The 25,333-nt window shown below is 43.0% G+C and overlaps 2 protein-coding genes across 4 annotated transcripts in view; one reads left to right on the top strand and one right to left on the bottom strand.

Annotated features, from left to right (window-relative positions):
* The window catches only part of Ppp1r10 (protein phosphatase 1 regulatory subunit 10), a 44,481-nt gene extending 20,506 nt beyond the window's left edge, over nt 1-23,975 (top strand). The window contains exons 2-21 of one of the 3 annotated variants that reach the window (XM_078020340.1): nt 4,340-4,405; nt 7,472-7,993; nt 13,902-14,019; nt 14,690-14,776; nt 14,937-15,072; nt 15,476-15,527; nt 17,414-17,491; nt 17,640-17,813; nt 18,010-18,115; nt 18,215-18,327; nt 18,846-18,946; nt 19,174-19,321; nt 19,545-19,703; nt 19,801-20,047; nt 20,411-20,474; nt 20,600-20,794; nt 20,981-21,056; nt 21,317-21,430; nt 21,594-22,439; nt 22,707-23,975. In XM_078020340.1, coding sequence (XP_077876466.1) covers nt 13,913-14,019; nt 14,690-14,776; nt 14,937-15,072; nt 15,476-15,527; nt 17,414-17,491; nt 17,640-17,813; nt 18,010-18,115; nt 18,215-18,327; nt 18,846-18,946; nt 19,174-19,321; nt 19,545-19,703; nt 19,801-20,047; nt 20,411-20,474; nt 20,600-20,794; nt 20,981-21,056; nt 21,317-21,430; nt 21,594-22,439; nt 22,707-22,816 — 2,913 coding nt within the window. In that variant the 5' untranslated portion in view covers nt 4,340-4,405; nt 7,472-7,993; nt 13,902-13,912 and the 3' untranslated portion in view covers nt 22,817-23,975. Of the gene's footprint in view, nt 1-4,339; nt 4,406-7,095; nt 7,247-7,471; nt 10,081-13,901; nt 14,020-14,689; nt 14,777-14,936; nt 15,073-15,475; nt 15,528-17,413; nt 17,492-17,639; nt 17,814-18,009; nt 18,116-18,214; nt 18,328-18,845; nt 18,947-19,173; nt 19,322-19,544; nt 19,704-19,800; nt 20,048-20,410; nt 20,475-20,599; nt 20,795-20,980; nt 21,057-21,316; nt 21,431-21,593; nt 22,440-22,706 lie in introns of those variants that run through there. The other 2 variants (XM_078020341.1, XM_021720693.3) reach the window with 2 other exon arrangements.
* Mrps18b (mitochondrial ribosomal protein S18B) lies at nt 319-6,680 on the bottom strand. The gene is made up of 7 exons (XM_005341029.5): nt 6,525-6,680; nt 5,316-5,424; nt 5,121-5,218; nt 4,919-4,987; nt 3,170-3,236; nt 1,636-1,695; nt 319-866 (listed from the first exon to the last, which is right to left on the bottom strand). Exons 1-7 carry the CDS (start codon nt 6,600-6,602, stop codon nt 571-573), a joined length of 777 nt encoding a protein of 258 aa, XP_005341086.1. The 5' UTR covers nt 6,603-6,680; the 3' UTR covers nt 319-570.
* Nucleotides 23,976-25,333: the final 1,358 nt, after the last annotated feature.

Raw genomic sequence — 25,333 nt, forward strand, 5'->3', positions numbered from 1 at the left:
ATCCTAACAGCATGGCTGGAATGCCTATCCCTGCCATTTCTAGTCCCAATGGAGCCAAGGTAAACTTGACCACTCCCCTTTCTACAGCAGCATCCCATTTTTTTTTAAATTAATTTATTTATTTTAGTTCTCGGCGGATACAACATCTTTGTATGTGGTGCTGAGGGTCGAATCTGGGCCGCACGCATGCCAGGGGAGCACACTACCGCTTGAGCCACATCCCCAGCCCCTAGCATCCCTTTTATAAAAAAATAAAAGCCACTTGACCAACCTGCCCCCAATGGCATTCATCCCAAACCCAGCACAAAGCAAGACAGAGACAGAGATAAAGCTTTATTGTGGAAAAACCAGTAGGCAGAAGTTTGAAAACACAACAGTTGAGCCCATCTATAATATATAGGGGCTGGGGTTTCCCATTCAGTCTGTACTGCCCTTCCTCACTCTCAGATGGGTTTCTCCCCTTCAAAAACTCCTGGGTCTGCCACTGGTCACAAAACAGGGTAACATACCATCACATAATCCTAGGCACTAGCTTCTAATCTCTCAGGTTCCCTCCTCAGTTTGTAAATCCTATGGAATGCTATGGGGGCTGGTCTGCTCAGTGGAGGAGGCTTCGGTTGGTGGTTTCAGGGGCACTCCAGGCATTGATTCAGGTGGGGGGCCACTTTCTTCTAGGAGATTGCCCTGATAGAGCCGGCGAAGGCGGGACAGTTCTCTTTCTGGTGGCTGTTTCCAGGTGTACCATGGGTACCAAGGGTCACCTGAAACTAGGGTAGGAGCTGGTGGTGTAGAAGTCACAGCTCCATGAGATGTACTGAAGTCAAGGTCCCGGGGTTCAACCTGAGGAATGTGGTAACTGAGGAGACCTAAGGGATTTAAAAAAAGAAAAAAAATTAGGGAGGAACTTGTTAGTCACTGGGTACATTTATACATGTTGTATATTGCACAAAATTAGCTGGCCAAGGCGGCATCGGAGGGATGACATACTGCCTGGGCATTTGACTGCAAAGCTATGCAGACTTCCCCACACCAGGATTATATAGCTGCATCCACTCTAGGGGAGGAGTACTTTGGGCAAAAGCACTATGTAGTCCATGGCCAGAAATTTACACAAAGATCCTCCTATGAGGGTTGAGGTTATAGCTCATGGGTAGATTCCTTGCCTAATTTGTGCAAAGCCCTGAGTTCAATCCCCAGCATTGTGAAAACAAAGATCATCCTATGGTCTTGTTCTGATATTAGGACCAGCAACTGAACAATAAGAGGGAAGGGAAAGGAAAGATGAATGTCAAGGGGATAGGGAAATGACAAGGTTAAGAGATTCAGCAGAGCCGACAAGGGATAAGACTCTCTTGAGAAGAACGTGTTGAATACTCCCTTCCTGGAGAGGCAGGAACACTTACAAGCACCCCCTAAGTCTAAATTACCTTCCCTCTGCCTAACAAAATTGCCTTGTCTCCCCCCTCCTTTTTTTTTTTTTTAAATATTTATTTTTCAGTTGTAGTTGGACAATACCTTTATTTTACTTATTTTTATGTGATGCTGCGGATTGAACCCAGGGTCTCGCACATGCTAGGTGAGCTCTACCGCTGAGCCACAACCCCAGCCCTGCCTTGTTCCCCTTTTAACACTTACCGTGATCTCTGGCTTTCTGGATGGCCTGGGTCAACTTCTTATGCTGCTTCATACAGACGCCTATGAAAAGAAAAATAACCTGGTATTCACTCTATAAGACACAGTAACTAAAAGAACATATTGCTTCTATATAGTGATAGAGCGCTCTAGATTTGGAGGATATGGTTTTGCCTGATGACTCCACTCTCCTAATCCTTCTTTGGGCCTCAGTTTCCCCATATGCCTAATGGGAAGAATCCTACCCCTCTGAGAGCTGGGAGAGTAAATTAAGATACCGAGACACCACGGGGAAGCCATTTAATGATAAAGGCTGCAAGACACAGAACAGTACATAATTCAATGTACAAATGTGGTTAAAAGGTTGAGTTGGAAAATCCTCAGAGTCAATAGGCAAGAAGTGATTTCAGATCTGGGGAAGATCATTTGAGAGTGGCAATAATTGTCTCTTTAGCTTTCTACAGCAATAAAAACCTCTGTGGAAAACTGAACACTGGTCATGGTGCCACCCCCCAATAATGGTGAGTTCAGATTATTCTTTGCAAATTTATCTTGCTTGAAAGCAGGAATTGGCAAATTTTAGGGGTGGGGGGAGGTATAGGACCACACAGTAAATATCTTAGGCTCTGCAAATCCTGTGGTCATCATCTCAGCTACTCAATTCTGCCACTGTTGCTAGGGAGCAAACAAGATTTCATACTGTAGATAATAGAAAATAAATGGACATGGTAGTGGGCCAGATCTGGTCTGTAACTGTAGTTAGAGAACAGATATAATCTTAAATTGTTAATCTTATAATTTTAAAAATCTGGAAAATCTAATTTGTCAATGATATAAAAGAACTTATGTGACAGTCAAGTGGTGAGAAAAGTCTTCTGGGAAGAGACATTACATAAAGGAAATAATCACCTTTTATTTATTTATTTATTTAGGGAGTGGGGACTGAACCCAAGGGTGTTTTACCACTGAGCAACATCTCTTTTTTTATTTTCATTTTGAAACAGGGTCTCACTATATTGCTGAGGGTGTTGCTGAGATTAGCCTCAAACTTGAGTCTCTGAGATGTGAGGCATGTGACACCACACACCACAAACATTTACTTTTTGTTTGGTACTGGGGATTGAACCCAGTGCCTCACACATGCTAGGCAAGTGCTCTACCACTGAACCATGACCCCAGCCCCCCCACTTTTTTTTTAACCTTTATTTTATTTATTTTTATGTGGTGTCCAGGATGGAACCCAGTGCCTCATGCATGCTAGGCAAGTGTTCTACTACTGAGCTACAACCCCAGCCTGGCCCCCAACAATTTTTAAGAACCACATTTATAAAGTCTGCTCACAGAGGTCCTAACCTGTATTTTGCTCACACGCAATTAATTGTTTTAGCACCTTATATTCACATTAAGCCAAGATTTCCAAAAGCATACTTTGTATGCCAGAAGTAATAGACATCAAACAAATACCTCGTCTAACTGCATGAACAAGAAGTGTCCCTAGGAAAAACTATTCTGGTAGTTGTAGAGATGACAGGCTAACCTGTATATGGAGCATGGAAGATGATACCCGTGTGGGCACAGACAAACTGTTCCAAGAGCTTCACATTCTGTGGGGGAGAATGGTAGAAACAAATGAGAAGATGAGAGGGAAGACTAAAGAACATAATCCTTACACACCCATACCAATGCCCTTGACCCCTCTCTATCTCTCTGGATACTATCCTCTTCCATATCACAGTTTTAGCCTCATCCATTCATTGGTCTTTCAACCATTTCACATGCACATCCTATATTGTCACTGGGTTGATATAGAAGTCAAACTCCTATTTTTGACATTATTGTTTTGTTGTTATTACTATGGGATTATAGGCCACCATGCCTAGCTACAAGAGTTAACTGCTAAAGGTAGCCTTCAAGTAAAAACTTGGGGAGACTCATTGGAAGTCCCAGAAATCACCCAGAAAATGCTGCTATAATAAGTATATACAAATGACTAAGAGATATAACAACAAACTAACTGAATATAACATACATAAAAGAACAATTTGTTTTTTTATTTAATTTTTTTTCTTTTAGTTGTAGATGGACACAATACTTTCAGATTTTTGTTTTTTTTTCAATGTGGTACTAAGGATTGAACCCAGTGCTTCACACATATTAGGCAAGTGCTCTACCACTGAGCCAAAACCCCAGCCCCAATTTATGTTTTAATTACACAGAATGACTCACAACTAGCAAATCAATTACAGGAAATTAGATTCTTAAGGAAAAATCAGGTAATCTGGGGAATGGCAGGTAGGCAGAACCGTCTAAATCTCAGTCTTGGTTATATAATTATATATGCCTCTTTTTATAAACTATTGTATATGATTGAAACTGGCAAGGTATTATGGGACTGCCCTATAACCTGTGTCATAAGGGTCATTAGAGTAGCTGGACTCCCCCATTTGCTGACTGATACACAAATGCCCTCCAACTCCCCTGATAACCAGTCATACATCTTAGGCTCTAAGATCTTCGTTACAAACTCAGAAAAGCATTTTCCTGTTATCATTCTTAAAATATTTTCTTTCTTTCTTTTTTTTTTCCTTAAAAATATTTTCAAATTCTTGAAGGAGCAAGTCCTGTCCTGCTCAGTGTTCAAGGCTTTCTGAATAAAAATAGTCTAGTTACTAGACTCTTTACATTTCTTCATACCTCTGTCTTCCAGCCCCAGGACTCAGAATGTTACTAAACACTGACATGACAACAAAATAAAGAAAACCACAGGAAAAAGGTAAGTGAATATAGTCATTAATAATTGTAGTAGATATAAGGGAAGTTTGGGGCATGGTTCTCCTATTAGAAACAAGCCTTTCTATAAGGTGTGGTGGCGCACACACCTATAATCCAATCAAATCAGGAGACTGAGGCAGGAGGACTGGAAGTTTGAGGTCAGCCTCAGCAATTTACCAAGGCCCTAAGCAACAAAGCAAGACCTGTCACAAAATAAAAAGGGTAGGGGATGTGTTTCAATGATTAAGTGCAACTGGATTCAATCCCTGATTTAAAAACAAGTTTTAAAAAAGGTCATTTTTTCTTGCCTGCCAATTTATATTGTAAATTTCATGGACATGGAATAAACCTTCTTAGTCCAATTCATAATAGAGGTAAAAAACTGGAGAGGGATGATTTTATATTGCAAAAGTCACTGCAACATATACTGCAGGGGTGCCAGAATATGAAGAACTGTGGTGTACCTATAGTAATCTCTTTAGCATTACAAAGAGAGTCCAAATATTCTCCTTACCCTAAAGTCGACATACAAATTGTGATCCCGGCAGATGGGACAAGGATTCCCAGCAATTTTATTCTTACGCTGTAGAGAGAAGAAACTGGTAGCTGGAGGATGTTCACAACCTTGTCAAAAAAAAAAAAGGGCTGCTTCTACTGTCCCTATGGCCCCCACCCTCACACCACATCCCACCTAGGTACCACCCTCAGAAACTCACAATGCAGGTCTTTCGAGTTTGCTGGGGTGGGATACCACCTTTGTGGTTGCGGCGGTAGTCAGCCCAGACTGGGCGATTACCATAGCGGTTCTGGTATTCTGAAATGAAAGAGAAGTTATTCCTAAGTAAGGGTGTAGGGGTGTCTCTATTTACTTCAGGCCCCACCTGACCCACTCTTTCCCCATTTAAGGATACCTTCTGAGTCCAGATATTTCCAGGGTTCATTCTCATAAGGGGAAATGGGAACTGAGGGCAATGAATCTTTTTCAGGGGGGGCGCTGGTGCAAACAGTCTGGAGGGTAACCTATAAAGGGAGGAATGAAAAAATGAGTTCAAGAAAAAGACTCACCTCTTTTATCATACTTTGGGAAGAGGACAAATGCATGTTAATGTAATTTAAAAGGAATATATATATTTGAAAGGAAATATTTTATTGAGATTAAACTGACATAAATCAACAATTACTCTCCCAATCTCTAACTGGATCCTGAGAGGCTAATATAGGAGGAAACAATCTTATTCAAGAAAACAATTTTAGAATATGGCACATAAAAAGTCTTTGTGCTTCTGGGGAATTAGTTGGGTCTAAAGGGGGAAAAAAGGAGTATATCCAGTCTTTTGGAAGTTAGATGTGTGGTGGCAAGGGGATGCACAGAATAAGTTGAGTCTTCAATTCAATCTCACAGCAAGACAGAGTTCTCAGTTTTATGAAATGTTGAAGTTCAACATTCCATACGGCAAAAACAAACTTGGAGTCCTAACGCCAGCTTTAAAGCTACCAGGCCTGCTATTAATTCAGTCCTGTCAACATTCCTAAGTCCCACTCTAGGGAGTGGCAGCGGGGTAAGCCTTGCTTCTCACCTTGTCCCACCAAGAAACTGCCCTGCCCTATCAAGAACCTCCAGGGTGGTAAGTACATGAGGCTGAAGGGAAACCTCAATCCCAAGGACAGAACTAAGGTCGAATGCATGCTTTGATAAGAAACTGAATTATTAAGATAAACAGCTGAGAATCTGGTCCCTATGTCGTGAGAATGTATCCTGGCTTTACTGGGAGATAGCCGGGCTGGTGGAAATTACGATCCCTCAATCAGAGGACACTCGAGAGCATCACAGATTTAGACACTACTTACGTAGTTAATACCTAATTGTACAGGACCAAGGGTCAATCCCACCACCTGGGTGAAGTATAGTATTTGGGAACAGAATAATAGCTGACCCGAGGTTTTAACCCTGGATTCGGGCAATACCGGGCAAGGGATGGAGGTACCGGAATTGAAGTGTTGCCTACACAGCAGAGACATAAGAACGTGGGTCTCCCCCCGTGGATTCTCGGAAGTGCAGCTTCCACCTAGAGAAGGCATAACCAAATTGGGATTGTACATAATGTCCTCTGAGGAGTTACCTGAACACCTCTGGCATTTCGGAAAGTGGAAAAGATAGGAAACCGCCTCCCAAGCGTGTTCAGCACGGCGGCCGCCATCTTGTCGTACGCCCAACGTATAATGCCTGAGAAGGAAACTGCGCATGCTCCAGGCAACTGACGCGGATAGGGCAAAGGGCGATCCCGCAGTGCGGAACGCAGCCGCGCGCGCTTGCGTCAGGACGGAAGCGTAAGAGGGGGGCTTGTTAGAGACGCTAATTTCAACTGCGTCACAATCGAATTAGGCTTCAAAAAGATTTTTTTCCTGGACCAATCATTAAAACTATTAGATTCCATACTTAGACTTTGCCTTTTAAATAATTTTGAAGTCGATTTTGACCAGGATTCTTTCATTGCGCATGCGCACCTTCGTTTCTACCAACCCGGGGTGAGAAATGTTGTCCAAGGCGGAAGTGGTAGAAGCAAAGGAAAGGGTGGTGCTAGGCTCCTTGGTCACGCGTACAAGACTCGGGGACTGGAAGGAGGCGGAAGAGGGTAGTAGAGGGAAGGGGCTGCCCGTCGGTGAAGGAAGGATAGCCAATCAGCTGGCGAGTTGTCTTTCGGGTTGACCAATACGTTCACGCCTCGCGCACAATGTCTCGCGACAAGGGCGTTTCACTAGCACGTTTGGGCGCGTTGGGCGGCGTCCGGGTATAAAAGACTCCGCCCGAGCGGGCAGCCGCCATTCTGGGGTTCGTTTAGAGGTAAGTTTGGTTTTCTTGTCGTGTAGTGGGCAGAATTTTGCGGAGTACGGTGGAGTAGTTTATGGAAAAGGAGTGGGTTCGGTTGGGAACCACGGCCTATACGAAGCGGCTGTTTGGTATGGGGTGTGGAAGAATGTTTTGGGACGTCAAAAGTGCTACTTTGGAGTGTGTTAAAAGCGATCCGTACTGATTACATCTTTCTCCCTTGTGTTCCTTTTATCCCAGGTTTGAATTTTCTCGGAGAAAGACAGGCCTGCCACGAGGAAAACAGAAACAAGCCGCAGCTACATCTAAGCCCTTGAAAGGATCCTGAGAGGGGGGAAAGGGAAAACAGCAGCCACCAGCCCAACCACTTGTGTCTTCTGCCCCTACCCACCTATCTTGCCCACCCCACCAGCCCACGCTGCTTGGGACTTGAAATCTGTGGCCGAAGGACCGTCACCACATAACTTGAAAAATAATCAACCACCCTCCCTTCCCAAACCCACCCAATTTCACTCATCCAGCGTTTCCTTTTTTGATTTCCACTCAGAATTTTTTTCTACGACCCCCCTCCCTAAATGGAGTTGGGTGGGGGGGGAGTGAATACTGAGTTGGCCTTTATTTTTTTAAGAGACTTTTTGATCCAATGAGGCCCCCCAAATAATTTGAGTTTTGGGTCCTGGTTGGTTGTTTTATTTTTTTTCTCCAAAATTTTACCCCCTCCCCCCTGAGCCCGAGGTGCTGACGTCGCAAAAAAATTGGATAGTAAGTGTCGAATTTTCAAAAACCAGCCTTGCAACAAGAAATCAACGTTTCCCGTTGTGAAACCAAAAATGAGAGGAAGAAATGAGACCATAGAACAAATAGAGAGCTGGAGATGGGCCGATCTGGTCATTTAATCTCCATTAAAAAGGGCCTTTGGGTCTGAAACAGTCTTGTTCTCTCTCCCCTACCACCTACCTCTTCCTGCCCTGCTGCAGGCAAGGAGAGGGTGGAGGGAGGGCCAGCAAGTGAGGATTTTGATGGTTAACCCTTGATAATCCAGTCAATTTCCAGACTGCCAAAGCATGTGTTTGCTTTTTATAAGGAGGAATGTTTACCTTCCTCTGGTTAGCAGTCTTCAAAAGGGTTAATGAGCTCACATACAAAAGATGGTGGATCTTGTGGCCCAAAAGTCCCACTTCTTTGTGTGTGAGACAAGCAGGCGCCTTTCAATTTGCCAGATTAATAAGCAATCTGTACATAAAGATTGCAGGGTAAGGAGATGGGCAGAGAGAAATAACAGCTGGCTATGACTTAAAATGATTGTTAAATCCTCTCAATTTTAATGTAATTTGCTTGGGGTATATTGTATGGTTAAGATAGGTGGCAATCTATGAATAAAGATTGCAAGACACTTAATTCAGGGCAAAATATAATCTTAGTATCAGTACATACAATAATAGTTGGGGAGGTAAATGTCTTGTAATTGTTGCAGATTGCATAGGTTATTTAAAAGCAAAAAAGTGATTAACATTTTAACTTGATACTTTTTGGTGGGGGGTGATACAGTTAAAATAGAGGGTGGAAAGGTGGGGAAATGTGGAATTCAGGAGTATAATTTTAAGAGCCATTTAGTGCAATTGAATGCTAGCTTTCTAAAAGATTTGTGTCGTTAAAAGGAATTTTTTTTCTTCCCTGCTTCAATATGGCGACTTTCCTTGTCCTTTTGTCTTCCAAGCGGCGTTGCAGGTTGTGTCTTGACCCATTTTTCTCCTGTCCTCCCACCTCAACCCAATTTGTTGAGAGGGGTCCAAGTCCTCCCCCTTTTCCTTTATTAGGGAGGATGGGGTGGCCGGTGGTGGCAAATTCATTTCTTCCTTGCAGAAAATTGTTCTTTTAAATAATTTAATTGCTTTTATTTTCACTATTCTCTTTCTGATTGAAAATAGGTCAGAGATTATTCAGGATTGGGGGCTGGCTTCTGTTATTTTTTACTTAAGAGTGTATTATAATGTAATAGCTACCGGCAGAGCTGGAGTGAATTTAATTTTGAATCCTCTTCTCCATTACAAAATGGCGTCCCTCCTTTGTTGTTTTTCTTCTCCTTTTGCCATCCAGAGCTTAGGGCCGCCCTAGAAACTTGTTCTAGTGGGAGGAGCAGCATTGAAAGGTGATGTAATCAGCTTGCTTCCTCCTCTCTCCACCCTCTCAAAACTCCACCCCTGAGCAGATTTCTTCTGGACTCCTGTGCACATTGCTGCTAGGGAGATAACATTTTCTTGTTTAGATAAAATCTTTTGATAAAAGCTTATAGGAATTAGATATTGAGGCTGTCCATCTCCTTGGGTAGCTCTAGTTGATATTTTAACAACCAACCCTTTGCTTTTTATTTTCACTTTTTCCTCCATTCATCACAACTACTTGGAAGCTTACCCCACTTCGGTTTCCAGGAGTGGAAAAACAGTCAAACCTCAACTGCACTTTAAGACTAGGGGGCTTTTGGGGTTGTGTGTGTGACCTTGTGTGTTTGTATATATGTGTGGGATTGGGGAGAAAAAACAGGGTTTATAACTCGAGTAGACAATTGGGGCCTAATGACATTTTTGCTCAGTAATCAGTCCTTGGGCCTCTTTTGGTTGCTCTGTAATGAGAATCTGGAGGGGGGGAGGGTGAGTACTTTCAGGACTTTTCTTCTAAATCACCCTTATTCCCACCTCTCAGTTCGGGGATAAACTCTTTGTATTCAGTGCTGTGTCACGTTCTCCAGTTGCTTAGTTCCTGTACATTGGTGCTAGGATGAGAAGTGAATCTTTAGGAAAGGAGGCGGCAGTTGTAAACTCAAGGCAGGGGGAATCAAGCTACGGTTTCTGGTAAGCAAAACATTTCTGGTATTACATTTCACAACCTTCATTTCTTTTTTCCAAAGAACCACCTTTTTGAATTTCTTTTTCCTTCCCTTCTAAAAAGAAATTCCTTAAAAGCATTAATGAAAAAAATAATGTCCTCATTTTTTTTTTTTAACTTGTGCAGTTGCTGTTGCAATGGTGCATGTTGAAAGCCATGCCCTACCTGAGACTGATATTGGGTGTCCAGTTCTTATCTCTTCCCAACTTTTTCAGTCAAATCTTCAGCAGACTATCCATATACCTTTCATTTTTTTTTTTAAAGTCCTGTAATGAAACGTAGGGGTTCTAGGCAGAATTGAAAACCCACTTTATACAATATATAATTATCCTGGTAAACTTAAGGCTAATTTTTGCTGGGTTCGGGTTCTCAACTTAAATTTAACTTCTGGTTTGGATGGGAGGGACTCTTCCATGTGTCTATTGACCACAGTCTTTTTTTTTTTCTTTTAAGCAGTTTGCCATGTACTTCTGCAGCATACCTACTTGGGAGCTGAACCCATTGGGGTTCCTGATCTCTAGTGAGCAGGGGATTAATAAAGAAGATCTTCCTTAACATGGGAGATGGGAAGCAAGACCTACTAGGGAAATCAGATCCATCCAGAGAACTTTGGAGAACCTGATCCTTGTAGTTTGTGGCCAGAATTCTATTCTGGAATCCTTTCCTGTGGGTGGAAATGGTGTATGTGATTTTGCACATCTTTATTGAGAAGCAAATAAGCTCATACCAGGTTTTCAAAATGACAGAGCTAGGGGCCTACCACTTAGAAGAAAGGAACTCGAGAATCACCTGAGGGACATAATTCAGTCCACTGATGTCCATTAGGAAATGCCTAAACAACAAAGAAAAGGAACAGCATTTTCATTTTTAGAAGTGCTAAGGCCATAATGTAAATGTGGGACTCTTCTTACTAAAAAATGATAGTGCTCTGGCTTGCATAGAATTTTTTCCCAAAACAATTCAGTACTGTTTTGATGATGATGGGTGTGGAATAACTTTAGCCAAAATGGATTTTTTTCACCTTAATCATAATAACCCTGAAGTAAGATTCATTTTGGAGGCAGGTGCATGAATTTTATCTCTGATAAGTAGAAAATTCCCTAGTACTTTGCATCAGTTGAACATGCCTTTGCCTGAAACATCCTCCATAAAGAAAGTCTAACTTAGGACAAGGTAATGTGAGGCCAGAGGGTTTTCCTCCTGCACCTAACCACTCGTACCTGTTACCTTCAAGGAATTTAGCAGCTCATTACAAACATGACTTTTCTGGATTATTCCTGGCTTCAGAAACAGACCCAGGCCCAAATCTGGAATGACATATTTTCAAGCTCTATTCCAGGCCCAGATCTGGAATGACTTGGTCATTGCTCCTGCCTTCCTCAAGTCACCTTCTGGACTGGATGACTGTGTCAGAAATATTGGGCTTTTCATATTTTCCAGAATGTGCTGACTTCCAAGTAGGGGAACTAGATTTTAAGACACTTTGGAATCCTTAATTTTGAGTAAAAACTACTTGAGAAAAAAATCACCATGAGAAAATCCACTTAACGTTTTATCACATGATTGATGTTCATGAGACAAAATTCAAAATTTTAGTTATTTTTCCAAAACACAATAGTGGGAAATGGATATTCTAACGTTCTGTCTTGTCTCCTAGCTTCCTTCACTGTTAAATCTTTTATTCTTTTCTATACCAATGGGAATTTAAAGTATCTGGGTCCCATTTCCAGCAGAGGGCACTGAACACAGTTTAGCTTTATACTCATTGGTCCATTTTTCTTTCTATGAATGAATATTAATATTCTCTCTTCCTCTTAATTGAAGGAACATTTGATTTCAGGTGACTTTTTTTAAGTTCCTGAACAAAGTAGGGGTAGCAAGCCTATTATTAGCTTTGTAGTTGGATATGCAAAGAGGAGTTCTCCAAGGTTTATGTATACTCAGCTCTGGCTTTGAATTGGTGGAGTCAGCTGTGTTCAGCGGGCACTGGTTTGAAGTGATGTTTAATTCAAGATTTTATCAAATTGAACATATTTTGGTTTGGGATTTAATGGTAGGTGTTCATGTATGTATGTATAGATAATATTTTAAGAATTTCTTAGTCTCTTGCATATATTAGTCTGAGCCCATTCATAGCTTTTCCAGTCCCCAACAGATGGGAAATTTATTTTTATGTATTCCTTTATCGTATTCCTTTCTTGTATCCATCTCTAATTTATTATCATATAATCTTATTACATGGAAAAAATTTCCTTCTCTCTTTGTGTAAGAATTACCATGTAGTTAGCTTCTACTAAGAACTTCTACTAATCTTCCAAAATTCTACTTGAATGTTTTTTTTTTCTCTTCTCTGATCTCAGGTTTCACTTATTCTTATGGAAGTTCCAGGGCAGCAGCTTCAGCACATTTAACCTAGTTTTGCCCATTTAACATTTCTTAACAATTTGTTCTTCCCTGTGTTCAGTCCACAGGTCATGATCTCCAGAACCAAGATTGTACTATTATCCTTTCCTTTCTGGGCTGCTGCCTCATTGCTGCTGTGGCTGCTGCTTTCCTAGGTTGTTAGGACTTACACATTTAGAAATTGACTGACCATTTTCTGGGGGAAAACTAAAAGATTGTTGTGCTGCTTTTTCATTGTTTGAGAACAAACAGAACTAATTTGCATTATCTTACAAGAAACCTGTTCCCTTTAATGCACAAAATATAGTCATCTTTGTAAAATAATTTATTTCTTTTCACTCTTCCACGGTGTTGCCTATTAACCCTGCTAGATGCTGGATGCAGAAAGTCATCTTTTCCCCTTCCTACCAGAATCCAGTGTTTGTAGAGGTAGTATGATAAAACTACCAGTCAGAACCATATGGATTTTAAATTATGTCTGTGGAACTTTGGTTCTGCCTAGAAATTGCTTCACACTTCTGTCCCTTCCATAATAAGCATTTAGTTTTTATCTAACTCTTTCAACCTGGTCTAAAGTAGCTGCTTAAAATTTAATAGCATTATTCCAGCCTTTAGCTTCGTTGCAGTCCTAATAGTTTCATGATTTTTAGTTTTAGGTTAGGCCTTTCTTGAATATCCTGGACAATGTTGTGGTTTTTGAAAGTAGAGGGTCAGATTTGCATCTTTGCTTTTATAAGCCATGTTTTTCTTGGAAACAATAAAAACCTGTGTAGGTGTTTGGTCAATGTGTGACATTATTCAAGGTTTAGGAAGACTTGCTTGACATCCTTTGCATCAATTTGTGAACATTTCTGGGAGCTACTGTCACATTTTCTGGGGAATGGGTTCTCTTTCCATGTTTTATTTCTCTACCACCTGTACTTCAGGTGACACATATCTTGCCACTTGTGGTGATTATGACTCTTAAAGGGTTGAGATAGAAAGGAATTGACTTTTACAAGACATTTACCCCAAACACCTGAGATTGACCCAGTTCAAGCTTTGGAGTTCTTTCAGGCCAATTTTGTCATTAAGGGAGGTATCCTAACAGCAAAAAATAAAAGCCTTGTGAAGTTAAGCATCTTGTTACAGGAATTGGAGTCTTACCTCTAATCAAGTGAAATCCAGCTGTGTTAGCAAGGATGTAACAATGAAAGACAGGTGGGCTACCCAGCCCTCCATTTTAATTGCCTTCTGATTCAATCATGTATTAACCCCATGCTTAACTTGACAAGAGTTTTCTCAGTGACCATTAAGTAATTAGTGTATTTTGTCAAATACAATGATGGCATATTGGAACTGTCCTTGCCACCCATTTATTCTGTGGGTTTGTTTTTTCCTCTAGAAACCATAATCATGGGTTCAGGTCCCATAGACCCCAAAGAGCTTCTTAAGGGCCTGGATAGCTTCCTGAATCGAGATGGGGAAGTCAAGAGTGTGGATGGGATTTCCAAAATCTTCAGGTGAGTCTGTGTCCTTTGGATTAATTATCAATAGAGGATACTGTGCATTGTATTATGGCTACAGTTGAGGCAATAGAACTGAATGTCCTAGAGAAGACAGGAGAATAAGTGAAAAAAGATTCAAATCCAGTGATTTTAGGATAAGGGATTGGAAAAGATGATTCCTTTGTTTCTGGCCATAATGGCCCCCCAAGATTTGGACATCCATAGACCCAGAGGAGACATGGCTTTAGGAGAGCAGGGGGGCCTGGTGATAGAATTCATGATTGATTTGGGTCATTTTTCACCCACCCTAAATATCATTTTCTTTGAGATTTTCATGTTTTCTTGGGAAAAGCATATAACAAACCATTTTGGACAGACACAAAGGGACGGTTGTTGAGGGCTGGACTTTTCACCTAGAAGCAGAATCAGATATATACTGTGTGTTAGGGAAGGAATGATGTCCCCCCTCCCCAGATCAGAGAATTCAGTGCCTCCTGAATTATCTTCCATCCTCATCCTTTCATGGGTTTCCATGTCACCCTGGATTCACCCAATCCTCTTAGAGGCCTGTATGGCTCTCCACCTCTGGAGCAAGACTCAGTTATCACAAGTATTTAGGCACTCTACTGGCTAGATTCTTTGCTAGACCTTGCTCCCTTTCTAACTCTTAACTCATTTCCTGCAGCCTGATGAAAGAAGCACGGAAGATGGTGAGTCGATGCACTTATTTGAACATTCTCCTGCAGACCCGTTCATCAGAAATACTGGTCAAGTAAGTGGGAATCTGGGTGGCTGGCCTGGGAAGAAGTAGTTAGAAGATAGGGGAGGTGAGGCAAGTGGTTCTTGGGGTCATTGATGGTGGACCAGGACTGTGGGATGTGGTAGTTCCAAAACCCAGGAAGTACTTGTATTCTATTCCTATCTGCCTGTAGGTTTATTGATGTTGGTGGCTACAAGCTTCTTAATAATTGGCTGACATATTCAAAGACAACCAACAACATTCCCCTCCTCCAGCAAATTCTGCTGACCCTGCAGCACCTACCGCTCACTGTGGACCACCTCAAGCAGGTACTTTTGCTCTTAACCCTGGTTCTTTTTTTTGGGTTACCCTGACAGGTGAAAAACTCATACCAACTCTAATTTGGCTGTTGGTTGGGGCCTGTGAGATAGAAAAAAAATAGTTCAGAATTGGAAGACTTGTTTTGAATTGATCTCCTTTGATAGGTGTATAGCTTGGGATACTTTAAACCTCAGTTTATCTGTCTATAAAATGGGGATAATCATACCTACCTCACTTGGTTGTCCTGGATTAAGAAAGAATACGTCCATAAAGCTTTTGTAAAAGGTACAAAGTCAGTATTAGTCTCTGTTAAGGGACTATGGAGGGATTATAAGTTTGTAGGTGTGTTAGCTCTAAGTGAACTTATTTCCCTTCTTGCATTTACCTTTTTGCTATTCCCATATCTTGTAGAATAACACTGCCAAACTGGTGAAGCAGTTAAGCAAGTCAAGTGAGGATGAAGGTAGGGTGCTTGTCATGGACTTTGTTCCATTATTTCCATATGATTATCTTCATCTCTCTCCCTATCTTTAGATTGTCTTTCATTCCTGCCTACTTTCTACTTTAGTTTGCTATTTCCTTCAAGAATTTAATTTCTCACCAGGAGCAGTGGCACACAGCTATAATCCCAACAACTCAGGAGGCAGTAGGATTTCAAGTTTGAGGCTAACCTCAGCAACTTAGTTGAGACCCTGTCTCATGATAAAAATTTTTTAAAAAGGACTGAGAATGTAGCTCAGTGATAAAGGGCCCCTGGGTTCAATCCCCAGTCCAAAAAAAAAAAAAAGAATTATTTAAATATTCTAACTTGCTCCCTCTTCGTTATCTTCAATTCCAAATGAAAATATCCATTTCCCTACTATTGGATATGAGATAAGATGCCACACTTCAACTTATAGCTGATTCTTTCACTTGGTAGAAAATTTATACACTTAAAATTCTTGGGGGAAGCAGAGTGAGATGATGGCACACTCTTATAATTCCAGCTACTCCAGAGAAAGGAGGATTATACGTTTGAGACAAGCTTGGAAAACCTAGTGAGACCCTGTCTCAAAATAAATAAGGGCTGAAGGTGTAGCTTGGCTTAGAGCATTTGCCTAGCATGCATGAGCTTTGGGTTCAATCCCTAATATAGGGAAAAAGAAAAATTCTTGGAGGAAGTATTGTCATTCTAGAGTGAATTGTACACATTTACTCATGTTTTCGTAAATGTGTACAACATTTGTTTTCCTAACAATAGATAGACTAATTCTGATAAAAATATATTCCTAAAGAACATGGGCAAAATCTTGATTCTTATAATATATCATGGTTCTGATAGTGACAGATTCTTTCCTTTTTCAGAGCTCATGGCAAGGACTGTATAGTTTAGGCTTGAAGACAAAGCTTGACTCCAGAAAGTCACTCCCTTTCAAGATCTCTGTTTCTGTTATCTCTACCCAGGCCCAAAATCAGTAGTTTCCCACCAGCTGAGCAATATTTTATTAGAACAGTAATCAGTTCTTGTATTTATTCTTGTAAAAATCCAGGATTGCTCTTTGTCTGTAGGAAATTGTTTGCTAGGTCCTCTTACCAGAGGCCTCTTGGATGTCAAAGGAGCATGTATGCCTGTTTCAAGTTCTTAAGTTATAGAAAAAAAAGCTCTGTGAACACCTCTCCAAAGTCCTAGTTTGCTGTTTTCTTTTTTTTTTTTAATTTAAAAATTTTTTTTAGATGTTGATGGATCTTTATTTTATTCATTTTTATTTTTATTCATTTCATATTTTATTCATATGTGGTGCTGAGAATTGAACCTAGTGCCTCACATATGCTAGGCAAGCACTCTGCTACTGAGCTACAACCCCAGCTTCCCCCTCCTCCAGTTTGCTTTTAAATCACGTTATGGTGTAAGTGAAGAAATATTCCCTAGTTTTCCATCTCCTCACTCCCCATGGTGGAGATCAAACCTAAGTCCTTGTACCTGATAGGTAAATGCTATACCACCATCAAGCCACACCCCTAGCCATTATCATTAACATCATTCTAGGAGGGGCTGGAACTGTGGCTCAGTGGTAGAGTGCTCGCCTAGCACGGGCGAGGCCCTGGGTTCATCCTCAGCACCACATAAAAATAAAATAAAGATATTATGTCCAACTACAACTTTAAAAAAAAAATTGTTCTAGGAAAAAAGCTTGCCCTGGAAAATCTTTTAGAAGTTAGTTTGTTTTTTGGGACATCTCATGTTCTTAAAAGTCTGGATTACTTTTTCTATTGCACATATTTTCCCAGTAGTTTTTCAAACATAGCATTTTCTGTTAACCAGGAAAACTACTGAATTATTACTAAATTATTTACATTACTCATCTACAGAGCTCCAAAAATTGGCCTCAGTCCTTGTCAGCGACTGGATGGCTGTCATCCGCTCCCAGAGCAGTACCCAACCAGCTGGTAAGTGCTTAGTCTTTTATTCCTTTTTTTAAAATTTCATTCCCACTAGGATGTGGCCTTCGGGTGTCCCTTGTCAGTTCCACTTTTGACAGTCTTTCCTTAATCCAAATGAAATCCTTTTCTACTTTTCTTTTTTTATCCATGACAGAGAAAGATAAGAAAAAACGTAAAGAAGAGAGCAAGAGTCGAGCCACTCCTCCTGAACGACCTTTGACTGAGGTGAAGGCTGAGACACGGGCTGAAGAGGCCCCAGAGAAGAAGAAGGAGAAACCCAAATCTCTGCGAACCACAGCACCAAGTCATGCCAAGTTCCGTTCCACTGGTAAGATGTTGACTGGCCTCACAGGGAGGGCCTGGGGGCATGTGCACAGCTGTCACCTCATGGAATACTTCATTTGTAATATGAAAGAGGGAAGTCTACTGGAGAATCTGGGAGACACTTGAGAGAAGATTGTTGAGAAGTAGTTGGTTAGTGTTAGGAGATGGGTTGAACTGACAACAACACTTATCTCCCCAAGGACTAGAGCTGGAGACACCATCTTTGGTACCTGTGAAGAAGAACGCCAGCACCGTGGTAGTTTCCGACAAGTACAACCTCAAACCCATACCCCTCAAGCGCCAGAGGTATGGACCCTGTTGTAGGTTTCTGAATAGTTGGGTCTGTGGACACACAGTGGAAAGAAGGGGTGAATCAAATGTTATTGATTACTCCTCTTCCCATAGCGCCACGACTGCTCCAGGAGATGCTGCCCCTCCTGCAGAAAAGAAGTATAAGCCCCTCAACACAACACCCAATGCCACCAAAGAGATCAAAGTGAAGATCATTCCTCCACAGCGTGAGTCTGAAACAGGAAATGCACTGGGAATTAGGAGTGTGCTCTTTTCTTGGGAATGAATGTCCTAGGAGGGAAAGGTTTTTTGTTTTTTCCCCCTTTATTGTTTTGTTTTACTTGCCTTTGATTTCTTAGTGTCCTTTAATGTTTACACCTCTGGGACTCTGTTTTCTTAGTGTTATTTAGGAGTAATGTTAGAGATAAGGTAGGGATGCTGCCATTCAGTGACTGGTCACAGGCATGACTTTGTTACATCTTACATGTAACATCTTACATGTTCACAGGAATTTATTTCATGGTTTCCTATGCTCTAATTTCTGCACAAAGCGATGCCTTACCTTCCAAAAGAAAGATGAAATAACCTCAGGAATTTTTTGTGTGAACCCTGTTGCATGTGTTCCTAAATCACCTTGAACTTTTGTGACCTAAGTGTACACAAAGTCTCCATCAGCCCATCTTCATCTTAAACTTTAAATAGGACTGTGAAGGATGATTCCATTCTATGCTCTTTTGTTTTATAGCTATGGAGGGCCTGGGATTTCTGGATGCTCTCAATTCAGCGCCTGTTCCAGGCATCAAAATTAAAAAGAAGAAGAAGGTGCTGTCACCTACTGCTGCCAAGGTATGGTCATTAAGAAGTGAGTTTCTGTGACAGAGTACACAAGATCCAGAGGAAGAAAGGGCACAGTATCAAGGAGCTGTTGGGGGAGGATTGGGAGTAGGACTGTAGAAGCCAGAAGGTTCCTTTATAGCAACTGTTGGGCATCTTACTCAGATCCTGGACTAATTGCTTTGCCTTGAACTTGGCTTCCTGTCAGTTCATTAACTTTTTTTTTTCTTTCATAATAGCCCAGCCCCTTTGAAGGGAAAACAAGCACAGAACCAAGTGCAGCCAAACCTTCTTCCCCAGAACCAGCGCCCCCTGCTGAGACAATGGACATAGACCGCCCAGGCACCCCAGTGCCACCTGTTGAAGTCCCCGAGCTTATGGATACAGGTAATCTGGAAACTGATTTGGGCTTGAGGGGTTTCTTTCTTTTTTTTTTTTTTTTTTTTTTTAAGTTGTTGATAGACCTTTATTTATTTATTTATATGTGGTGCTGAGAATTGAACCCAGTGCCTCGCATGTGTGAGGCATGTGAGCCACTGAGCCACAACCCCAGCACCTTGAGGGTTTTCTGAAAGGAAGGATTTGAATCTGAAACCTCTCCTGCTTCCAGCCTCTTTGGAGCCAGGAGCTCTGGATGCAAAGCCAGTAGAAAGCCCTGGAGATCCTAGCCAGCTGACCCGGAAGGGAAGGAAAAGGAAAACTGTGACATGGCCTGAGGAGGGCAAACTGAGAGAATATTTCTATTTTGAACTGGATGAAACTGAACGAGGTAAGACCCCAAGTTTCCTGTGTAATAGATGTGTATAGGAAATTTTTCAAGGACTCAGTTGTGTTTACTTTTCTCCTCTTTTTTCTCTTGTCAATAGTAAATGTAAACAAAATCAAGGACTTTGGTGAGGCAGCTAAAAGAGAGATACTGTCAGACCGACATGCATTTGAGACGGCCCGCCGTCTAAGCCATGACAACATGGAAGAGAAGGTGCCCTGGGTGTGCCCTAGGCCCCTGGTTCTGCCCTCACCTCTTGTCACCCCCGGAAGCAACAGCCAAGAGCGATACATCCAGGCTGAGAGGGAGAAAGGGATCCTTCAGGAGCTCTTCCTGAACAAGGAGAGGTGAGCAGAGGGGGTTTACGTCCAGGGATGTGGAATGCTTGCACTGCTAAGGGGACTATGACCTGGGAAATTAAGAAGTGGTAGAGCTGGGTGCACTGATACACACCTGTAATCCCAGTGGCTCAAGAGGCTTAGGCAGGAGGATTTGAGTTCACAGACAGCCTCAGCAACTTAGTGAGGCCCTATCTCTAAACAGAAAACACAAAAGGACTGGGGATGTGGCTCAGTGGTTAAGCTTCCCTGGGTTCAATCCCTGAGACCAAAAAAAAAAGGGGGGGGTGGTTATAAGCTAGAAAGAACTTCAAAAATCTAAATAAATATCATTCTTTTTTTCTCTTCCATTGCCTGCGGTATTCCTGATAGTCCTCATGAGCCTGATCCTGAGCCCTATGAGCCCATACCTCCTAAACTCATCCCACTAGATGAGGTAAGTGCCAATGGTACATGATGATAGTGGGTGACAAGAGGTTGTGATGGTCATTGATTTCCATGTAAGGATATCTCTGCATTCCTTCTCATCAGTGATGATTTTTTTGCCTCTCCTCTTGTTAGGAATGTTCCATGGATGAGACCCCATATGTTGAAACCCTGGAGCCTGGGGGGTCAGGTGGCTCACCTGATGGGGCCGGAGGCTCCAAGCTACCTCCTGTTCTAGCCAATCTTATGGGAAGCATGGGTGCTGGGAAGAGCCCTCAGGGGCCTGGAGGAGGAGGCATCAATGTCCAAGAGATCCTTACCTCCATCATGGTATGAGCCCTCTTCCTTTTTAAATTCCTATGGAACCTCCTAAGTCTTTTTTTCTGATTCTCTCATTCTCTTTACCCCAGGTCTTCCAGTCTTTCCCCTTAACCTCCTAAATATTAGCTCTTTTTCTACCAGTGGTTACCCTTGTATTTTATTGACTTTTCCCTCTTGCCTTCTTAATCCTCACAGGGCAGCCCAAACAGTCATCCTTCAGAGGAATTACTGAAACAGCCAGACTATTCAGACAAGATCAAGCAGATGTTGGGTAATCTTCAGGGCAAGCCCCAGGGGTCTGGGGGAGGAAGCCGACTGTGGAGTTGGGGGAAGCAGAGTTTCACAGACACTGAAAGCACAGGGCTATTGCCACTAGGCAAGAAATGGGAGGGGAAGACTGGACGGAGAGTGTTACTCTGCCAGGTTGGTCTAAGAGGGTCAGATGGGCACACCTACATGGGAAGCCATGCCATTCTTGTAGAATCTTCTTCTTGCTGACTATTTTACTGTTTTTTTTTTTTTAATTAACAGTGCCACACGGACTTCTAGGTCCTGGTCCAATAGCCAATGGTTTCCCACCAGGAGGCCCTGGGGGTCCCAAAGGCATGCAGCACTTCCCCCCTGGGCCTGGGGGACCTATGCCAGGTAGGTGGTGAGTGAGGGGTTGAAGTGGGCTTATCTGCTTAAGTGCACCCTGGTTAACAGTAGAGGAGTAACTAGAAGGTGAGAGGTAGTTTTGATTAGGAGATTATAGTTCCTAACTGACAGTTAGCTGATAATTCTGTCCCTTCTTTTTCTTCCTTAACAGGTCCCCATGGAGGCCCTGGTGGACCAGTGGGTCCACGTCTTCTGGGTCCCCCACCCCCTCCCAGAGGTGGCGATCCCTTCTGGGATGGTCCAGGTGACCCCATGCGGGGTGGCCCGATGCGAGGGGGTCCAGGACCAGGTCCTGGACCATATCATAGAGGCCGAGGTGGCCGAGGAGGAAATGAGCCACCACCACCACCACTTCCGTTCCGAGGGGCCAGAGGAGGTCGCTCTGGAGGAGGACCTCCAAATGGACGAGGGGGCCCGGGTGGGGGTATGGTTGGAGGTGGTGGGCATCGTCCTCATGAAGGCCCCGGTGGGAGCATGGGCAGCAGCAGTGGACATCGTCCTCATGAAGGCCCTGGTGGGGGCATGGGTGGTGGCAGTGGCCATCGTCCCCATGAAGGCCCTGGCAGTGGCATGGGTGGTGGCAGTGGACATCGTCCTCATGAAGGCCCTGGTGGAGGATTGGGCAGTAGTCATCGTCCCCATGAAGGCCCTGGTGGAGGAATGGGCAGTGGACATCGTCCTCATGAAGGCCCTGGCGGTGGCATGGGTGGTGGCAGTGGACATCGCCCCCATGAAGGCCCTGGAGGAGGAATGGGTGCCAGTGGTGGACATCGCCCGCATGAAGGCCCTGGTGGGAGCATGGGTGGAAGTGGTGGACATCGTCCCCATGAAGGCCCTGGACACGGGGGACCCCATGGCCACCGGCCACATGATGTTCCTGGTCACCGAGGCCATGACCATCGAGGGCCGCCGCCTCATGAGCACCGTGGCCATGATGGCCCTGGCCATGGGGGAGGAGGCCACCGAGGGCACGATGGAGGCCACAGTCATGGAGGAGGTAAGGATTACACTCTGCTGTCCACGTGGGTTTTGGTGTTCCATACATGTTTGTGGTGGTTAGGGGAGAGGCAGAACACATGAGGTTTCCCTGTCTCTGGCTCCCAGTATGCATGGCAGTTTCTACCCTCTGCCCTTTCCCCCAAATGCTTAAGATATAGTGCTCTCTTTGAGATTATCCTTAGAATGTTGTGAACTGGGGCAGTGAGGGTGGAATTGACTTCTTAGGCATTTCCTATCTGACCATTTTGCCATCATTTTCCTATAGATATGTCAAACCGACCTGTCTGTCGGCATTTCATGATGAAGGGCAACTGCCGCTATGAGAACAACTGTGCCTTCTATCACCCGGGTGTCAATGGGCCCCCCCTGCCCTAGGGACCACCTGCCTACCCTACCTACATGCCCCCCTGTGGACTGCAGCCTTGCTCCTTCCACCCTGTTATGGCTTCTGTGAGGCCCAATTTCCCCTTTCCCCAGCTGATGAGGAGCCGGCCCCCTCAGTTCCCACCTGCTTGGGTTCCTGGGGGTTTTCTGATCACTGGTGCGCATTGATGTACATATTTTCCTCCAGTCTGGGAGGAGAGAGACTGGACACATTCTGTAACCTGGACTGCTGAAGAGGAGACCCAGTTGGCTTCATTTTATGAGGAGATTTGCCCTGTGTCCCAAACCCCTTTCCAGTATTACCCCTAATGCCTGAGAACCTAAAGCTGGTTATCCTGGAGAACACCTCTACTCTCCTATTGTGGGTCCTCCACATGCACACAGAACTCAGACATGGGATCCACTGCACTTAGGAAATCATCCCAGCCAAGTTCATTATTCCTCATGGGGTGGGGTGATGGTAGGGGTATTATGTATCCCACTGCACTGAGAGGGCTCAATCAAGCTGGATTTGAGTTCTGGAATATACCATCCCCGCTCCTGTACCAACTTGGGCTTTAGAGTTCTGTCTCAAGACACTTCCAACTTTTTGTTTCTACACCCAAGTTTGCATCATGTGTCTGCTAGGTTCAATGATGGCAACTTCATGTCTGCATCCATCCAGTGAAAGTTTTATCTGGCAGAGGTGTGGCCGGTGATGTCGTCGGTCTGCCTCTGCCAACCTGCTGTTCTGGAGACTTCATAAAACACTTCAGTGAGACCAGCTTTTCATCAACTTAAGCCCACTATGCTGGGCCTGACAGTCACACTACATGCACTGCCTTTGGGAGTTTGCTTGCTCCTTACCCCACTTGGAACCTTGTCAGTGTGAGGCTTCCAACAATCTTGCCCTGTCAGCCACCTCTGAATGAATCCCCACCAGGTGATTTCCTGGGTGGATTCAGTAAGATGATTTTTACCCCTTCCCAGTCCTTTCCTTCACCTGTCTTGGCATCAGTTGTTTTCTATGAAAACAGTGGATTGGTTGGGTTTTGTGCAGGGTCTTGGGTTAGAGCCACAATGGATTTGAGGATGAGTATTTCTTTTTCTTTTGGTTTTGTATATTTTGTACATTAATAATAAACAGTGGAAAGAGAAGCAGCTTATTTAACCCCTGTTGTGTTTGGGCTCTGTTCATTTAAAAAAAGTGGGGTGGGGTAAGAAACAGATGGTGGACTGGAGTTACTTGGCATTTATTTGCCTGTTGGCTTCACCAGAACAGCAAGGACCAGTATTTCTGAACTTCACCTGGTCACCGATTGCAGTTGCAGTCCAGCACTTTGCTGCTGCATGCTTCTCAGATGTGGGCCTGATGATTTGGTTTAATCTCATGTAGCTGCAGGTTGGTACTGAGTGTCTCTAACCTGCCATATTCTTCTCCCCTACCTTAAGTACTTAAAACAGCTAGATAATACCTTTTTAGAAATATTAAATACATTATTTTTTAATAGATTTTTTAATATTTATTTTTTAATATTTTTATTTGTAGTTGGACTCAATAGCTTTATTTTTATGTGGTGCTAAGGATCAAACCCAGGGCCTCACACGTGCTAGGTGAGTGCTCTACCACTGAGCCACAACCCCAGCCCCCTTAAATACATTATTATAAGCATTTATGGAATCTTTTTCAGTCCTTTGGAGCTAACATTTGTTCTACCTTCAAGTCACAGAGTTGGTATCAAATATTGAAGGAACACAGTTGTCCTTCCATATCTTGTTGCAGGAGGCAGGGGAGTGATTCCAGGACCTACCTGCCTAACCCCCACATAACACCAAAATTCAAGCATGCTCAACTCACACAAAATGGCATAGTTGCGTATAATCTATGTATATCCCCCTGTATTTGAGATCACCTATAGATTATACCTAATACAATGTAAATCCTACATAAATATATAATGACAACATACAATGCAATTATTTTTGGACAAATACTTTTGATATATATTTGAATCTGGATGTGGAACCATGGATACAGAGGGTTAACCCTACTTTGAAATATATGTGAAACACTGTGAGATCTTTGGGAGTCCAGATCTCCTCATAGACTGACTGTGGGACTGTCGGTTCCAGCTGAATCTACCAGCCTTGTGGAGCTGCTTAGGAAAGGAATGAAAGTAGAGAGTATCTGAGGCAGGAAAATCTGGGGATGAGGGAAATAAGATATAAGAATTGTTGCCCTCATGTGGCCGGTGCCTGAAATAACAGGACACTGTCCAGTCCTGCAGGCATTTTCTCTTCCCTGTTGTAGACTATTCTCTCTGCTGCTTCAGTTTTCCTCTCCAAAACATCTTACATCTACTCAGCATTTTCCAGATCAGCAACAGGAGAACCTCAATAATTATTGACAGGCCAGTTTCAGTGGAAAAAGTGGAAAAGACAAGAAAAGTGAAAGTGTACTGGGCACCCATGGTGCACACCTATAATCCCAGTGATTTTGGAGGCTGAGGCCAGAGGATGGCAAATTCA

The sequence above is a fragment of the Ictidomys tridecemlineatus genome, chromosome 8, assembly GCF_052094955.1.
Source record: "Ictidomys tridecemlineatus isolate mIctTri1 chromosome 8, mIctTri1.hap1, whole genome shotgun sequence".
In the NCBI taxonomy this organism is placed as follows: domain Eukaryota; kingdom Metazoa; phylum Chordata; class Mammalia; order Rodentia; family Sciuridae; genus Ictidomys; species Ictidomys tridecemlineatus.